The sequence below is a fragment of the Trichechus manatus genome, unplaced genomic scaffold (genome assembly GCF_000243295.1).
Source record: "Trichechus manatus latirostris isolate Lorelei unplaced genomic scaffold, TriManLat1.0 scaffold00081, whole genome shotgun sequence".
In the NCBI taxonomy this organism is placed as follows: Eukaryota; Metazoa; Chordata; class Mammalia; order Sirenia; family Trichechidae; genus Trichechus; species Trichechus manatus.
In genome coordinates this window covers 4,199,477-4,218,941 of record NW_004444017.1, presented here as the reverse complement: position 1 = coordinate 4,218,941, position 19,465 = coordinate 4,199,477, and the positions used below count along the sequence as shown (strand labels likewise).

Below are 19,465 nucleotides of genomic sequence, written 5' to 3'. Positions count from 1 at the left end.
AAGACCATTGTGGAATATGAATTCAACAACCAGACTGCTCGAGATGCTAAAAGAACCCATCGACCCTTATCCACTTGGCATTCAGGCACAGCTCAAGCCAGCCGGTGTGGCTACTAATCCTATTTGACAGTATCAGATTTGGTTCCTATTAGCTGAATCCATTACAGGGCATCAGTTACAGTGAGTAAAGAGAGTACTTACTGAATCCTTTGACCCTTCTGCAAAGTTAAGGAGGTCGGGGTCTTAGAAAAGTATGCTGCTGTTAGTCATCGTTGAGTTGATTCCGACTCATGGTGACCCCATGTGTGCAGAGTAAAACTGCTTCATAGGGTTTTCAAGGCTGTGCCCTTGTGGAAGCAGATCACCAGGCCTGTCTTCCGAGGCACCTCTGGGTGAGTTCGAACCCGCAATCTTTCAGCTAGTAGGTGAGCGCTTAACCGTTTCACCAAGTAGGGACTCCTTAGAATATTATTCATGACAGAAATTTTAAAAATAAATAAATCACATACTAAATCATCTGCATCTAATTTCTACATTCTAATCTGTATTTTGTATACTATATATTTCTACTTTTGACATGCCTAACCAGTAATCACAAGCAAAAAACGAAGCAACTTACCTAAAAAACATTATTTTACCCGGTATCACCTAAATACACTAAATACTAAACAGACATTTAAACCTGTAGAGAAGTCTTCACTGCCTAATTTCCTTGTCTCCCATTTCTTCTCAGTATTAATTTCAGAAAAATAAAAAAGTCTTTTCATCTACAAGTCAGGGATCATAACACAGCAGGAAAATATCCCTCATCATTTCTAAATGTTTCTTCCATTCTGATTGTACCAACATCTCATAAGACAATATCCATGAGACCTTACGCGCAACTTCTTTACCAAAAGTACCTAGGTGCCCAAGCTACACTTTTATGTTAGATCCCTGACTCAGTTAAATGACCTGGAAACATGTCAGTGCTAGCCAGTCACAGATACCTGCATGCCACTTTGAAGGAATGTCAGGTTTGGGACCCACAGGAATTGATGACTGAAAACTCTTGTTATAAACATAGAAACCTTTGGTGTAAGTATGGCTGGAAACATATGCTTTGATATAAAAAATATTTCATATCACAAACATTAGGCACAAAAATCACCAAAGTCCATGTCCTACTTACTAAAGGATCTTTTCTTTACTAAGTGTTCAATTCAAATCTCTTGCATACACTTATTCTTGGTCAAATTTTTCATGCAATGCAGAATTTAAATGTGTTGGTCTGGAGATGTGAGATAAAAACAACCACAAAAACCACTTTGCTACTACTAGATTAATTACTCTGAATTCTACACTGATCTCTTGGTTTGGACTGAACTAAATCTGTAGTATAATTTTGTGTGAGGTCCATATTTTACAAACCACAAAAAACATATTCAGGAAAACCCCTCAAAGACTAGCAAGACACACAGTCATCACCCTAACACCATTCCTGGCAGGAGGAATAAAACCTTGTTTATTCACACCAACTAAGTTAGAGAAACAGCATCCACCCAGCATGCCAAGCATCGAGGTCTGTGGCAAATAGGTTATGCCAACTTCAACAAAAACAGAACAAGGTTTTCTCTACACATGGAAGCAAACAGAAAAATGACTACCCTGCTGTTTTGGCCTCGCACGTCTGATCATGAAACTATTATCTCAACCTTCTTTTTCTTTTTTTTTAAACATTAGTAAGCAGATCTAGCTAACTGCATTATCAGTGGTAATAATTAATTGCCCAAAAAAAGTGGCTTGTTTCCTATAATTCTTCTCTTGGCTTTGCCAATATGACCTCCCCCTTTCTAACTCTCTGACTGCACCTTTTCAGTTTTCTTCAATGGATCTTCTACCATTTTCCCCTCTTCATATCTTGCTTTACACAGTTTCCTCTGCAGAAAACAATTCAATCCTAGGCTTTAACCACCACCTCCATAATGACAGCTCCAAATCTTTATTCCTAATCCAACCAGTTCTAAAAATCTGAGATTCTAACAAGATTTTCTATTTAAACTAGATCTTCCATTTAATATTTAGTTTCTTTTTTAAAGGACCTTTACAGATAACCTAATATGGTCAAACATTAATGTATGTTAAATCTGAGTGGTAACTATCTGTTATATCATATCCTGCATTTTTCTGGTATCCTGTAATATTTCATAAATTTTTTAAAAAAGTAAATAATCTAATTTAAACTCATTTTAAAGCTGAGGAAATCAAAGGCCAGCCTTAATAAGCGACTTGTCCAAGGTTATTAAGTATAATTTCCTACCATCACATTTTCCATTGTTCCCATCTAGAAAGAGGCTGGGTGAAGGGCATTGGGCCTTAAGACTGACAGCATATAAACTATATATGCAAGTAAACTTTTTTTAAAAGGCTATTTCAATAAACTGCATTGAGCTCTGTTTGAAGCCTCATATTTGACCCCCCCACAAAAAAAAAAGTTGGAGTGCTCAGAGGAACAAAAAGGCTAGAGTGTAAGAAAGGGAACGATAATATTGGCAAAACCAAGAAAAGAATTACAGGAAACAAGCCACTTTTTTCTTACAATTAGTTATTTCTACTGCTATGTAGTTAGATAGATCTGCTTACTAATATAAACAGAAAAAAGGTTAAGATAGGTTGAGAAAATAGTTTTGTGACCAAAAAGGCCAGGGGTAGAGACATTTACCATTACACAGTACACAGTCTATTTATACTTTGTTTACCCAAAAAAGGGCTGCAAATTTATAATCTAAAAAGCTTATGTCAATATCTTCCCCACCCACTTTCCCTTGAAAACTCATAGCAAAGAGGACACAGTATTGGCTATACAAAGTGTACTGCAATAAGCTGTATTCAGCCATGCAGCCTAAACAAAAATGCTACCACTCTTGGTCTCTATAAAACTAATAAAACAAGGCCAACCTAGTTCTTCTATCTTGATCATTCTAAGCCAGTATGTCTGTAACATTTCCTCATTCTAGTATCAGAACTAAGATCAACTAAGCCTTACAGACTTATCTATCTGAAAACCCTTAGAATCACAGAAAGAGGGATTTCTGCATTGGAGGGACCCTTAAAATGTCACCCCATTCAATTTCTCATCCAAGTCTGAATCTCCTTATACAATATCCTTTTCAAACAGAACTCTCTAGCATTTAAACATCTCCAGCAATAACCAGGTACATACATGGTTCCTCTCTAAAGGCAGCCCGCGCCCTGGTTTTAATAGGCATAGTAAAAAGTTATCTATTATCATGAAGTAAAAATATAAATAAAAATGTTTTTTGGTAGTTTCATCCATTAGTCCAAGTTTACTCCTCAGGCCAAACTCTCTTCCATACAACAGCTATTCAAACACAGGCAGACCATCATGTACGCTCAAAAGTACTTTTTTTCCAAGCTACCCTTTAATTGTTCCTTAATAAATCATGGTTTCAGACTCTTTACATCTAAACATGCTTAACTTTGTCAATGCCCCTCAAATCATTATACCCAGAACTAACTATAATTATTTTAGGTGTGGTCTAATGACTACCTCCTTACTGTCGACATTTTTGAAACAACCTAAGACTTCATAACTTTTTTTTTTTTTGTAGCCACTAGCCAGATGCCTCATATACATGAGAAAGCTGGGCAATGAATAAGGAAGACCGAAGAAGACTTGATGCCTTTGAGTTATGGTATTGGCAAAGAATGCTGAATATACCATGGACTGCCAAAAGAATGAACAGATCTGTCTTGGAAGAAGTACAGCCAGAACGCTCCTTAGAAGTGAGGATGGCGAGACTTCATCTCATGTACTTTGGACATGTTATCACGATGGACCAGTTCCTGGAGACAGACATCATGCTTAGTAAAGTAGAGGGTTAGCAAAAAAGAGGAAGATATTCAAAGAAATGGACTGACGCAGTGGCTGCAGCAACGGGCTCAAGCATAACAAAGATCATGAGGATGGCTCAGGACAGGGCAGTGTTTCGTTCTGTTGTACACAGAATTGCTATGAGTAGGAACAGACTTGAAGGCACCTAACAACAACAGCCAGACACTGAGGGAATATTGAAGTAGACTGTTTTGTCTTGCTTTTTTTTTTCTTAAATAGGGCTTTTTTGTTTGTTCATTTTTGCTAGCTTTTCACTGGAAAAAGGGAGAGATGGCAAATAAAGACTTTTATATTCATCCTATTAAGTTATATACTTCTAGTTTTAGCCCATTACTCTGCTCTGTAAAGATCTTTTGGAATGCTGAATTTCCCATCTAACATGCACGTTGTATCTCTTCTCTCCATCTTTTTTTCCATCCAATTGATTAATAAAAATATTTAACAAAGCAAAGTCAAGTTTAGAGGGTTATAAGATACTACTGGAAATTTATATGTAGGTTATCATACAGCATTAAACAACACCTTTTGGGAAAAGTCATTTTACAGCTGTCCAGCTTACACTTCTCCACCTTTTTAAAATTGCCTTGCCAGTGCCTTGAAAAACTACAAATCTACTGTATCTCCCATACATTCCCGATCTACCAGTCTTGAAATCCTACCAAAGAAGAATATAAAATAAGTCTGAGATGACCTATTTTTTTTAAAAATAATGTTTTATTGTGTCTCAGGGAGTCCTCCAGTCTCAACTAGTTGAGTAGGTCTGGTTTTTTGTTTGTTTTTTTAAGGAATTTGAGGTTCTGTTCCACATTTTTCTCCCATTCTATCAGGCTGAGATGACCTATTTTTAATGCTGGCTCTTAGTGATCAAGACTTCCATTTCAAGGTCCTCACAAGCCTTCTCTCCAATATTCCACTCTAAAATTGCACATAGCAAAAAGGTTAGATTGTGTGTAGATGTAGCAATCCTCTTTCTTTCTTTTTGGAAAATCAAAATGACATTTGTTCAAAGACAACCTTAGAAACTGCTCTTATCTTCATGATTCTTCAATGATGATCAACAGCAGATTTTATTTGTTTCTGGGATTTAAACTGTCCTAGTCAAAAGACAGACAACTTCATAACCAAAAAAAAAAAAAACCGTTACCGTGAAGTCGATTTCGACTCATAGCAACCCTATAGGACACAGCACAACTGCCCACAGGTTTCCAAAGAGCAGCTGGTGGATTTGAACTGTGGACTTTTGATTAGCAGCCGAACTCTTAACCACTGCACCACCAGGGCTCCATAAAACAACTTTATAGTGCTTCTCAAACTGGAGATCCTGTTAAAATGCAGGCTCTAATTCAGTAGTTCTGGGGTGGGGCTCAAGATTTTGTGTTTCTAACAGCCTCCCAGGTGAGCCAGTCCTGCGGTCGTTAGACCACACTTTGAGTACCAAAGTTGTAGATCTCTTTAATGAGTTCTTATTTTCATTTTTCATATAACTGGGGCTTCATTTTCATTTTACCACCCTTTAAATACACATTTTACCCTTTTCGGTCCCAAGATCATCTTCTTGACAGGAAGACAGAAACAATCCAGGTACGGAATTTCACCTGCTCTATCATCTAGCAAATGCTTAGGCACTCAACTACTAGCCAAAAGGTTGGCAGCTCAAACCCACCCACCCTGGGAAGACAGGCCTAGCTTCCAAAAGGTAACAGCTCTGAAAACCCTATGGAGCAGTTCTAATCTGATACAGTATACATGGGGTCGTTAAGAGCCAGAATCGACTCTATGGCAACTAACAAAAACAACATCATCATCATCTAGCAACTTCATAACAACACGTAGAAGCAACAGATAAGCTATTCCTTTTATGATCTGTCCCTGAAAGTCTTCACCTTTTTTGATCCTGGGAGTTTTTAACTGATCTTAAGAGTTTTGGCTTTAATGTACTATTGCTGTCAGGTCTGTGCCAAACTATTATACTAATTTTTGATTATTTTTTCCTACTTGTTACATTTATGTCCTTTTGTCTACTGTTCCTTCTTGCATCTCACTCCTTGGATACGATGTCCTTCTTTCTAAAGTATATCCCTTAGCAGTTTTTTCTATGGGGATCCATGGGTAATAAACACTATCAATTTTTGTTAGTCTGAAAAAATATCTTTATTCTACCTTCATGGATGAATGATAGTTTAGCTAGGTACAGAATTCTGAGTTGTCATTTTTTTTCTCTAAACTTTGAAGACTTTATTGTATCATCTTCTCACTCACGTTGTTGCTGTTGAAAAATCAGCTGTTGGTATAATAATCCTTTGTAGCTAATCTATCGTTGCTCTCGGGAGGCTTTTAAGATTGGTTTTTCCGTAATTTCATTATGATATATGTAGGTGTGGATAATTTCCTGCTCAAGAATAATTTGCTCCTGATTTGAAGTACCTATGCCTATTATCAAGTCAGAAAAACTCTCAGCGATTATCTCTTTTAAAATTGCGACCAATTCCCTCTATTCTCCCCCTTTAAACTCCTGTAGACATAAGTTGGACCTTCTATTTCCATGACTGTGAACCTGTCTTTATTATTTTTTTTATTGTGTTTTAAGTGAAAGTTTACAGTTCAAGTTAGTTTTTCATACAAAAATTTATAGATACATTGTTATGTGACCCTAGTTGCTCTCCCTGTAATGTGACAGGCACACTTCTCCTTTCCACCTCAGCTTTCCCGTGTCCATTCAGCCAGCTCCTGTCCTTTTTTGCCTTCTCATCTTGCCTCCAGACAGGAGTTGGCCATTTAGTCTCATGTATCTACTTGAGCTAAGAAGCACTCTACTCACGAGTATCATTTTATGTCTTATAGTCCAGTCTAATCTATGTCTGAAGAGTTGGCTTCAGGAATGGTTTCAGTTCCGGGCTAACAGACAGTCTGGGGGCCATGTCTTCCACGGTCCCTCTAGTCTCAGTCAGACCATTAAGTCTGGTCTTTTTACTACAATCTGAGCTCTGCACCCCACTTTTCTCCTGCTCCATCAGGGACTCTCTGTTGTATTCCCTGTCAGGGTGGTCACTGGTGGTAGCTGGGCACCATCTAGTTCTTCTGGTATCAGGCTGATTGAATCTCTGGTTTATGTGGCCCTTTCTGTCTCTTGAAATTTCTATATTTTTAATCTCTCCTATTGACCTCTAGGTAATACCTCATCAGATTTTCCAATATGCTAATTTTCCCTGAACCTCTCTGCAGTTTAAATACCATTTTTAATTTAATTAATTCATGTCTAAAAATCTGCTTAATTCTTTTAAAATCTGTCTGGTATCATAATGTCTTGCTTTAAAATTCTTCCTTCATGTATTTAATAATAATAACTAACATTTACTGGAGCCCTGGTGGCACAGTGGTTAAGAATTTAGCTGCTAACCAAAAGGTCAGTAGTTCAAATCCACCAGCCACTCCCTGGAAACCCTATACGGCAGTACTACTCTGCCCTACAGAGTCGCTATGAGTTGGAATCGGTTTTTTGTTTAAAATTACTGAGTGCTACTATGTACATACGTATATTAACTCATTTAATTATCAAAACACTCTACAAGGTGATGCTATTATTCTTCTCATAGATGAGGAAACTGAGGGACAAAAAGTATAAACTTACACAGCAAGTAAGTGGCAAAGTCAAGATTCAAAGACACTATACTAAACAGTAGGAGCCCTGGCGGTGCAATGGTTAGAGTGCTTGGCTGCTAACCAAAAGGTAGGTGGTTCAAATCCACTAGCCACTCTGCAGGAAAAAGACATGGCAGTCTGCTTGTAAAGATTTCAGCCTTGGAAACCCTGTGGGGCAGTTCTACTCTGTCCTATAGGGTTATTATAAATTGAAATCGACTCGACGGCAATGGGTTTTATAGTAAACAGTACTGCCCTTACTACGTTACATCAGCTTTTACTCATCCTGAAACAAGATCTCGACAAGGTATATTTTGCTCAATTATTGTGGAGAGTGTTCGCATGCTCGCTAGTCCATCCTTTACTTTAATCATTTATTTTACAGTCTCATTCTGATCTTCCTAGGTCTAACCGCTCTATTTGTTCTTACTCCTGACATTGACTCATGGTAGACTAAATTCCACAAGTGATTAAGTAATGTGGAGTTGTAAATTCATTCTAAGCAGGGCTTTATCTGTGGGAATCTTCATGGACTAGGTTTCAAGTATGTCCCTTGAGAGTAGTTATGTACCTTCAAACTCAAACCTGCAGGAGAAGAGACTTCTTTCCCAAAACTCAAACTTGTCTAGCCAATGTCAGGTGAGTAAGTCAATCTCTCATGTTATCAACTAAAACTGGTAGGAGGAATTTTTCTAGTCTACCTTTTCTTATGAGGGTCCTGGATTTATAGAGAGGTCTCAGTTTCAAATCCCTACTTCATTTAGGATTAAGGCATATCTGCTGTCCACATGTCACCATTAAAATCCAAGCCTCTTGGTTACCAAAAATAATAGCCCTTCAGGACAACCCTAGTGTAAAGTCCTTGCTGACAGATGCTCACTGTTGGAAGGGATAAGGAAAGATAGGAGCATCTGAAAATCAGTGTGGTAACAGATATTACATGCAGTTTACCCTCACAGAAGTTACACAGTCGGAATTATTGCTTCCAAACCTTTGAGAAAGAACTAAATTATTCATATTCCTCAATTCATTTAAAATTATGATCCATGCAAAGTTCCACTCTTGTTTTATTTTACTATAATTCTTCCACTCATGTCCAATCCCTATACCCATTTCCCCCTTAAGTAGACATCCATTCTAATGTGTTTAATATATGTTCTTGAATATTCCTATGCAAATGACTTCTGACACCAACTACCTGGATCTGGGCCAAACTTCACATGTCAAAGACATAGTCCTCCAGGCTGCCAAGTCTGCCCAAGACTTCAAACACCAGCCACAAGCTCAGGGTTCCCTAGGCCACCCTCACTTCTGACCAGTTGGTTACAAATTCAGAGTACCAAATGTGAACTCAGAAGTCCCCAGGCCATGCTCACTTTTGACCAGATGGCTACATATTCAGGATTCCCAATACCCCCTTACAATACCAGATGCAAGCTCGAGGATCCCTAGGCCACTTTCCCTTCTGATCAGCTAGCTAGACATTCAGTGGTTCCCACTACCCACTCAGGTTCGATATTTGCTAGAATGAGTCACAGAGCTCACTGAAAAAGCTACTACTTATAATTACAGCTTTATATTAGCAAAAGGACACAAATCTGAACCAGCCAAAGGGAGAGACACATAGGGTAAGGTCTGGGAAGGTCTCAAATGTGAAGCTTCCGTTATCCTTTCCCAGTGAAGTCAAGATATATCACCCTCCTGGCAAAGTGACTTGTGAATTTACAGAATATTGTCAATCAGGGAAGCTTGCTGGAGCCTTGGCAGAGTTTTTATCGAGGCTTTATTATGTAGGCATGCTTACTGAACCACTGCCACATGACTGTGATCTCTAACTCCCATTCCTGGAGGTCAGGCTGATATCATATATCTTAAAGCTCCAAACCCCTAATCACATGGTTATTCTCTCTGGTATGGCCAGCCCCTATCTGGAGTCACCTGGTTAGTATAAACTATGGAGGGGCCCACCATGAACAACAAAGACACTCCCATCGCTCAGGACATTCCAAGGGTTTCAAGGGTACCACCCACGAACCAGGGACAAAGGCCAGACCTTTCTTGGGTAAAGTTAATTCTTCACTATGGTATGTACCTTAGAAATATAGATGGTGATTTTTGCATACATATGTGTTTTTAATTTATATGAATGCTATCATGCTATAAACTTCACCCTGTTTCTTACTTTTAAAAAATACCTATCCATGGCCCTACGTATACTTCCAGATCATTGCTTCTGACTTCTGCATAGTATTCCATGGTACACATCCACTATATTTTACTTATCCAACCCCCAATTAATGAACATTAAGAGCTCTGGTGGCTCAATGGTTAAGCACTCAACTGCTAACCAAAAGGTTGGTGCTTTGAACCCACCTAGCAGCTCCATGGGAGAAAGACCTAGTGATCTGCTCTAGCAAAGAAAACCTTATAAAGGAGTTCTACTCTGTCACACGGGGTTGCTACAAGTCAAAATCAACTCGGTGGCACCTAACAAAAATAGTTAATGAAAATTTAGGCTGCCTACAATTCTCTGTTCTCACAAATAATGCTGTAGTGAACACCCTCATACATGTCCTCTTGTGGACCAGTGGGAAAGTTTCTCTAGGGAATATACCCAAGAGTAGGATTATTGGGACCAACTATGCCATCTGTGTTCTTGTTTATCCAAATCCTCACAAGTACTTAATGTTAACTCGTTTTCTAAGTTTTATCAATTTGATAAACAAAGTAGAGTATTCCATTGTCTTTTAAATTTGCACTTCTCAGTTTACTAGTGAAATTAAGAATCTCACCATATAGCTGATAACTATTTAGGTTTCCTTGTATATTAATTGCCTATTCAAATCCTTCCCTCCCTCCAGTCCTTTTCTTATGGATTTGCAAGCATCCCTTTTTAAATTCTTTATCTCAATCACTTATTATTTGGGGAGGTACTGAAAATATCTTCTCCCCATCAGTCATCTATTTATTAACTTTGCCAGTTGTGTTCACTGTTGACTAGAAATGCTTAAATTTAATGGACTCAAACTTATCAATTTTTTCTTTAAGGTTTGTATTTGGGGGATTCTATTTAAAATGTCCTATTCAAGATATTCTCTGACATTTTTATTGGTAGTGGGTAGCAAGGCAGAAAAGTCATTAAGGTCTACATTATTTTAACTTATTGATAAATCAGTTCTGCTTTGCACATTGAGAATTTGTCTAGAAAATAAACTCAACAGAGGCCCATGGTATGGCATCAACATTTAGGAACACGAAAGCAGGCATAAGACAGAAAAATTCCTGAGAATATTGTAGCCTATATTAAAAGTCCCAGGGTTACTCGTGAGAGTGATCCCAAGTGTCAATCCAAAGTAGTATGCTAATAAACAATCTACATAATTCTCAACTACAAAAGCAAGACAACACTACTTATTTTGCCTAAAATCCTTACCTTGCCTAACCTATACCATTACTGTGCGGGTCAAATAAAATAATGGAGGTGAAAATGCTTGTAAGCTTAAGGTGTTTTCAAAAAAATTCTTTTGACACTTCATCAGTATCGGATGGCATCTGGTTTACCTCAGGCTGTTAGGGATTAGGGCATAAGAAACAGAGGGGGAAAATTATATGATATTAACGGAAGAAATCTAAACATAAGGCAGAATGACAGCAACCTGTAAAACTCTTTGTAGAGTATTTCTTTTGATATAGGAATACATTAGAACTTTCAAAGGGCTGGTTCAAACTGCCTTTTACTGGGTTCTAACATGGGAAAGAGGATCCCTGGTGGCACAGTGGTTAAGTGCTTGATAGCTAACCAGAAGTTCCTGAAAGGTCGGGGGTTTGAACCCACCAGAAGCTCCACGGGAGAAAGATGTGGCAGTCTGCTTCTATAAAGATACACAGCCTTGGAAACCGTCTGGCGCAGTTCTACCCTGTCGTATAAGTTTTCTATGAGTCAGAATCGACTCAACGGCAATGGGTTTGGTTTGGTTTGGCAATATGGGAAAGACGCTTTGGAAAAAAAGTAACTCTTGCCAAGCTGCCACTAGAGTAATTTTTTAAAAAAGATAAATGCTAATAATAATCCCCCAATTCAAAAGGTAGTTAGCTTTTACACTGTTATCTTTTAGTACAAGATGGCTGCTTAGAACAGTTGTCCTAGTAACTTACGAGGCAGTCGTTGAGACTCAGCTACTCCCATAATGGCTAAAAACAAACATAAAAGCCATTCGAGAGTGACCACAAATACAGTCTTTATTCTCTGTGGTACAAGAAACCAATCACAAGCCCATCTGTGTGAGACCTAGCTAATAAGAACATTACTTGAGAGGGGTACAAAGAGAACGATGGACTGCCAAGGGGAAAAAGTCATTTATTAGACTGTGACAAGCTTTTAAATGTTTGCATTATCATTAACCAACTGCTTGGTGTTCTGGTTCACACACCTGCCGCCTCTATTCAAGGCTATAACAGTAACAAACCTGGAAGTAGGGCTCACCTCTGAAACACTGGCACCCTCTTCTGACCCTTCTGTAGTACTGCATGCACACAAGTTACTGCCGTGAAAAGCTCTTATTAATAAAGCTATAAAATAACTTTGTCAGTAACATTTCTAGATGATTCTATATTTGTAACTGTGAATAAACTAAATTTAGTTTGATAAAACATGAAAAACCATATCTTCGAAATAAAATTTATGCCAATGAAAAAGAAAACCAACTATGTTCTCTAACAACATCTTAGCAGTTTATACGTGTTAGCTGATTTTATTACCAGACTTATAACGATGATGACAATGACTAAGATACAAAGGTGTTACTATGTACCAGGAAGTAGGCATGAATATAGTCATTTAATCCTTACAACAACATTACGAGGAAGGCACTACTATTCTCTTCATCATATAGATGTGGAAAGTGGGGCAGAATGAGGTTAAATAACATGCCCAAGATCACATAACTGGTAGTAAACTCAAGTTTAAACTCAGTAAATATGACTCTAGAGCCTGAGCCTTAACCACTACTAAATCTCGTGATTTTATATACAAAATACCATGTGAGGTAGAATGGAACAGGTATCATGATAAAGTGAAACATGACTAAAATAAAATAGAAAGAGTGTAGGTTCTTTAGCCAAAATGCACAAAAAATTACAAATACATCACCCAAATCTCTCACTGTCAACAAAGCCCTGAACTGCACAGAAGGTATCGTATGAAATAAAGTTTCAGTCCTTTCCCTCTGTCTTTCCTCATTTCTCCTCACTTGAAGATTCTGATCTTCTAGGCTATGATGTTTTTAATCATTCTTTTTCCTCCCCATTCCTTTTTTCCATCAAACTATGCCCTTATTTATCTACGATCTGGTTCTTAACAAAAGCAAAAACTAATCTTATGCTTTATTTTTTCTTCTGTGAAGCAAAACTACTTAGCTATTCCTACCTAAGTCCCCTAGTTCACTGAGAAGTTTAAAAAATATTTATATTAAGACAGTAAATCCAAACAGTATCATCAATTCCGTCTCTTTCATCATTATACACATGATAGATTCTCATCTGTTTGGAATTTTTTAGGGTATTCCTACCTGAAGTCAGGGCTGACAGACTAGATATTTAATCTTCTAAGATTTCTAAAAATACTAACTTTATTTCAAACAGGATATGAAGATACACTGTCTAATGATCTGTAGCTCAGAACTAGATCTATCTAGAACATCTCCTAGATTCCACAGGTTCCTGACATAAACCTAGCCATAAAATAAAAAATTTAGAACAATTAAACATAATCCAAACACAGGGCAACCAAACTCATTGCCATTCATGACTGGAAGATTTACCATGGATAAGAACTAAAATTCTAAATCAATTATTTCTATTTTACAACTATCCTTTCATTATAATAATGTTAGTTTAGAGTATACTTTTAAGTACTTGTTGAAAGCCCAAAGAATTAAAAATGTAAGTAAACTCTACCAATTTTAGTTTGTTAGATCAAATAACAACAGAAAAAAGATGGCTACATTTTAATACAATAATTGATCACGTTGCTAGAGAATTAATTATAGAATTATTTGTATTTTCCAACTCTAAACATAACAGAAAGAGTACAGGTAACACATATAAAATGGTGCCAACGAACTGACTATCCGCAAATTCCAGAATTTGTCATACCTCAGTCTGTAGGATGGCAGCTCTTTGTTCCTTAGCAGTCAGGGACTCCTTCAGCACCTCAATGTGTTGCTTACTGTCTGAGAACTGGTTCGTGAGTGTTTCTAGCTTTGTCTGTAGCGCTAGTAGTTCTGTGTCCTTTCTGGACAGCTCCTGCTTCACCTGACCAATCTAGAGAAGAAAATAAAACACCGTAAGGAAGGAAGAAATGAAACAATCTTCTCTGATCTGGATTTTTGACAGGACTCAGTCATAAGATATGAAACTAAATGCAGCATTAATTTTATGAGAGTACATAGTTCGGTTTTTTGGTTTTTTTTTTTGTTTTTTTTGCATCATCTAATCTTAGATAGACACCCCCAAACAAACAAAGCTTATTCAACAAACAGAAAAATTTCCAGTTTCACTTACTGGTGTCAGCTAAATATTCTTTGAAACCCCTTAGAAAAGGAATAGAGGGGTAGGAAACCCCAATTCAGTTAGATGAGTATGAATATCAGTAAGCATCTGAACACCACTGTGCTGAAAAAAAGTTTTCATTTTATTGTCAGACCTCTTCAGAACATGATGAATCAAATGCAGGATGAGTATAGATGTAACACAGAAGACAATAAAGCAACTCCTAGTGTTGTTATTTAAAGTAAATTCAGAAGATTCTCCTGCTGTGTTTAATTTTTTCAATGAGTTTTTCTTCCCTCTTCTCAAAAGTTTACATAAAATTCTTATCTTAAAATCTACGTTTGGTGTTAAAAGGCGTAATAAACATGCACTTTAAAAAATCCAATAATTTTGATGAGTTGTGGATACTGAACTAAAAAAGACTCCATCTATAAAATTCTATCACGTATAACATGTCAATAGTAACTAAATGGATAGGCCTATGTGACCTAAACAAAGAATGCATAAAATCTCATTCTATAAGAATGTACATGAACAATTTGAAGCTCATACCTCTGACAAGGTAATCTATAAATCAGTAGGTGCCAAATTTATCCTCCCATAAATTTCTCTCTTAAGTTAGAAAATATTTTATTTCAAACATCTCCTTTACATTTCTACTATTTTTCTAAGAATATTTTAAATATTCTTTTATTCTAAGTGTAAGCCAAATAAACAGAAATCAGGTCTACTTTTACATTATATCTACTGCCAAGCAAGGTAGCTGTACACTAAAAAAAGATTAATTTTTAGAAGTATAAATTTGACAAGAAGTCAGGAAAAGGAGCCCTGGTGGTGCAATAGTCAAAGCACTCGGCTACTAACCGAAAGGCCAGTGGTTCAAACACACCAGTGGCTCCACAGGAGAAAGACCTGTCAATCTGCTCCTGTAAAGACCGCAACTTAGGAAACCCTATAGAGCAGTTCTATTCTGCCCTGTAAGGTTGCTATCGATCGGAATCAACTTGATGGAACACAACAGTGAAAAGTATGCTTTTTTTTTTTTTAAATTGGAAAGTATTTAATGTAATGAAGCTTTTGAGAACAATTTCCATGAGGAAATATAAACTTTAAATAATTTTTTCTCATACACATGAAATTTCTATTTAGATAGTTATTCATTCAACAAATATTAATTCACTCAACAAATATTTATTGTATGCATATTACTTGAGAATACTAAGAATATCGTGGAAGATAATTGTGAATGGCTGTGATTTTCATTCTGTAAAACCCCTAAGCACTCAGAAGTTATCACATACTGTGATGGTTTTGGGTCTTTCATGACATCATTCTATCAACCAAAAAAGGCAGATACATATTATTCTACCCCTAACATTGCACTAAAACACATCTGTTGTATGAATGAATAGTCAAAAGAAATACTCAAAGTGTCATCACTTACTCAGCTACTAAACTATGGCTTAAAGATTACTCAAATTTCCAGCTACCTCTAATCATGTGATCAAGTATATATAAATATTTATGTGTGTGTGTGTGTATATCTATCTCAGTCTTCTGAGCACCTGCATTATTAAATAAGCTTAAAATAATGCTAGATTGACCTTAAAGACTGAGAAAAGAAAGAATACTATAAATGGGAAGCAAATGTTAGGAGCACAAGGCTTTTAGTCAATCACAAATGAAGCTGAGCTAGCTATGTGTCTTTGAGAAATTACCTCTCTAAACTGGGATTTCCTATTCAGTAATATGGAGAAGTTATACCAATGCCACCGTATTGTTTAGTGACTAAATATAATAATGTATGGACTGTGCTTAGCCTGTTGTCTGATGCAGTGTAGAAATGTATAATAGTAGCTAAGAAAGAAAAAGATAAAGTTATAGATCAACTTCTCCAGATAATACGTGGTTACCCATAAACCAAACTAGACCTTTTCAGACAAAACATTTTACTTATTTTATCTATACTATAAAGTGGTTCATAAATAGCAAACATCAATAAGCAATTTTGTTTTTTTAAATGCTTCATTCCAGTCACAGCCCCAATTATTTTCAGAAACAGTTTTCCTCAACACTCTGACAAATGCATACACGGCCTAGCGGTATAATGGAGCAATTACAAGCACAGGTTCTGGAACCGGACTGCTTGTATAAAAATCAAACTCTGCCCCTTAAAAACTGTGTTTTCCTGGGCACCACTCTGTTAACTCAGTTACCTCATCTACAAATTTAGGTTGATAATATATCTACCTCAGGAGATAATAAAATGCTTATAGTAAGTGATAGAATGTTCCCTATTCTTCTATTATTTCATTATGTTTTAAAATGGAATTTTAAGTTCATTAGAAGTGTAAACTAGATTTAGAGACTTAAATAAGTCATGCTAATTCTAATTTACTACGTAACTCTAAATAAGGTAATCACTTTCTATACAGAAAGCTAGTTTATTTTCTAAAGAAACTAGCATTTGTTGCAAAATCACTTAATAGGGACTTAAGGTCTGTATTAGAAGGTAAAGCACTTCATTTGAGAATTTCAAATTCAAATAAACATATGTGATACATCCAGAACATGTGCATATTCCTGTACGTTATAAGAAAAAGGCCACCATTCACATAAATCAACAAGTATCTAGTAATAGGAAAAGGACTGCAGAAAAACAAGGTTTGAAGTACCATTCAGAGTGACAAAAGCAACAATAAAGAACCAGGCATAGAACTTCTAGAACATGTGAGGGCTCACTGCACACAAAGTGACATATGGGTCAAGCTGGTGAACAGGAGTCAGTTAAACAGCAGAGCAGGCTGGTTAGTGCTAGTATTGGGCAAAGCTGCCAACCACAGAGAATGAAAGTATAAGCCACTCAGAAGCCAGGGCTAGCAGGGTCCCACTGTGGGATCACTGCACACAAAGAGATAAATCTTACGGCAAAGACCTCAGCCTGAAGACCAGCTGCTCTCTTTTTCAGCTCCTCCCCTTGAGCCTCTTTCGAACTTAGTTCCTCCTTCAGTTGCTCTACCTGTCACGACATTGTTACACTTTTTCACTTAGATTGTCAACTTTGGTCTTATTAGCTGATTTTAAGCCAAAGCAGTAACTGGAATAATAATAACTTATATAACACAATCAAATCTGTTCACCTAATGCCCTCTTCAAAGGGCTCTAGATGGGTTCCCTATTTTCACAGGGTTTTTAAATGGACTGGAATGCATTACCAGAAAATGGGATTCATAAGCATAGAGATTATACTGAAGTATATTTTGTTCTCAGATTACTGGGGGGAGGGGAGATCTAAACTAAGAGAAAGTTGGCTATGTGATTTTTTTACTTCTAAAATTATAATGAAATTGGCCAAACAATGCATTGCTAATAGATTCTTAAAATAACAGAGGAATATTCTACAGACTTATATGCCAGGCATAGCTACTAGAATAAGATGCCAGAAACTGGACAGGGAGTTGTAACTGTGTTATTTCTCTACACTATTGGAAATGTTTCCATTTTGAGTTCTGAGAAATTGGGGAACTAACACAATAGGGTTCTAGAAAAGGAAAAACACTTTCTCTTCCAGCTAAATTTTATAATTACAATTATGATTTTTAATTAAACTACAACAAAATGATAAATTGATAACCGCAATAAAATAAACCTTCCAATCTGCTAGACAGTCTACATACTCAAATTAAATTACTTCAGATCTAAGGAAGCAATATTGTAACTCAGTGTCATAAACATGGGCTGATACGTATCAGTGGTACCTATCCTACTGTTTATAGGCCTACAGGGCAAGTATATAGGCCCGGTGGGAATCAATAAGCCTGACAGTAAATGGATCTTCTCTAAGGGATAGAGCAAAGGGTTTTCCTTTGAGGAATTAACTGTATTTGAAGGGAGAACATAATTTTATTTAACCCATTTCAGGGGAAAAAAGTAGGGAGGTGTAGAGTTTAGTCTCTTAGGGTTTTGACTTTTAAAATAATTCACAAGAGGTTAAGAACCTGATATATAAGTTAAAAAAAAAAAAAAAAACTTCATCTAGTTATAATTCTACTAAATCATCTTTGAGTTACTGATATGAAACATTAAACTGTGACAATACATAGCTTCACACAAGTAATTTTCTTTTAAATAAAAATTCCTAATAAGTATACAGTGATAGTAACTCTGACTTTAATTCTAGGAAAGTTCCATTTGAAAAAACTGTGTTGGAAGTATTCTTCCCTGAAGTCTGATCTTCATCATCACTCAGGAAGTTTGAATATGCATCACTTTTTTCAAACTCCTTTTAAGAATTACAGTATCACACACTATTACCTTATTTTTCATAAATTTAGAATGGCTCCGATACACCTCCATTTGCTTCATTTCCTCTTCCCGTTCTTCAGTACTCAAAGCCCCATTTGATTTCAGCATCTGAATTTCCTCCTCCAAGTCTCGAAGGCCACGCTCCATAGAAGAAATTTTGGAATCCTGAGGACAACAGAATATTTAGACACTAAAGTACTCACAAAAAATCAGAGAGGTTGAAAGCTCTAGTATGTAAAGATGTTAAATTTAATAAAGGCAAACAAATATGCAGAAAAATTACTGCCTGGCATTGATGCCTTGTTTCTAAAATACATCCTTTATGTCCATTTGGCTGGAAAACCAGGAATCTTACATCCCAGTATGATTTTTCCTCTATCTCTTCCTCCAGTTCTGAACTCTTTCAAATAAAGTTTACAGAATTACCGAAGAAGTAGATGCAATGGAAAACTGGTTAAATTTTCTTTGCACTTTTTGGTCAACAAATTTCTAGTTAAAAAAATGACTGTAAAATTAACACTGAAGCCTTTACTAGCTCTAATATTTTATCATTTTATTTGGTGACCCCCTAAAAGGCATATTTCTGCCCCAAAAAGGTGCGGGGGGTAAGGTGGGGAGAGGGATTCAAACAAAGATCTATAGAAAACTGTTCATAACCACCTTTACAATAATAAAAATTCTACTAACATCCCCATGGCACAAAAACATATAATTACATTAACAATCAGATTTTTTATGCTGGAAGTCTTATTTTCTATACTTTTGCATAAATCTGAAATATTTCATAATAATTTTTAAAAAATCACTGTCCTTGTAAATCATTATTACTAAAATCACCTCCTAATAGAATATCCTTGTGCATTCAATGTTTTTTTCATACAAAAAGTTATACATGCATTGTTATGTGACCCTAATTGCTCTCCCCATACTGTGACAGCACACTCCTCCTTTCCACCCCTGATTCCTCATGTCCATTCAACCAGCTCCTAACCCTCTCTGCTTTCCCATCTCACCTCCGGACAGAAGCTGCCCGTTTAGTCTCTTGTATCTACTTGACCTAAGAGGCACACTCCTCAC

At 36.6% G+C, this 19,465-nt stretch overlaps 1 protein-coding gene across 1 annotated transcript in view; it reads right to left on the bottom strand.

Moving 5' to 3' along the window:
- The window catches only part of ERC1 (ELKS/RAB6-interacting/CAST family member 1), a 541,536-nt gene that overhangs the window by 379,599 nt on the left and 142,472 nt on the right, over positions 1–19,465 (bottom strand). Inside the window, exons 5-7 of the mRNA XM_004381205.2 lie at positions 18,398–18,553; positions 17,019–17,102; positions 13,688–13,855 (exon numbers count right to left, since the gene is read on the bottom strand). Of these exons, the coding sequence (XP_004381262.1) occupies positions 13,688–13,855; positions 17,019–17,102; positions 18,398–18,553 (408 nt within the window). The remainder of the gene's footprint in view (positions 1–13,687; positions 13,856–17,018; positions 17,103–18,397; positions 18,554–19,465) is intronic.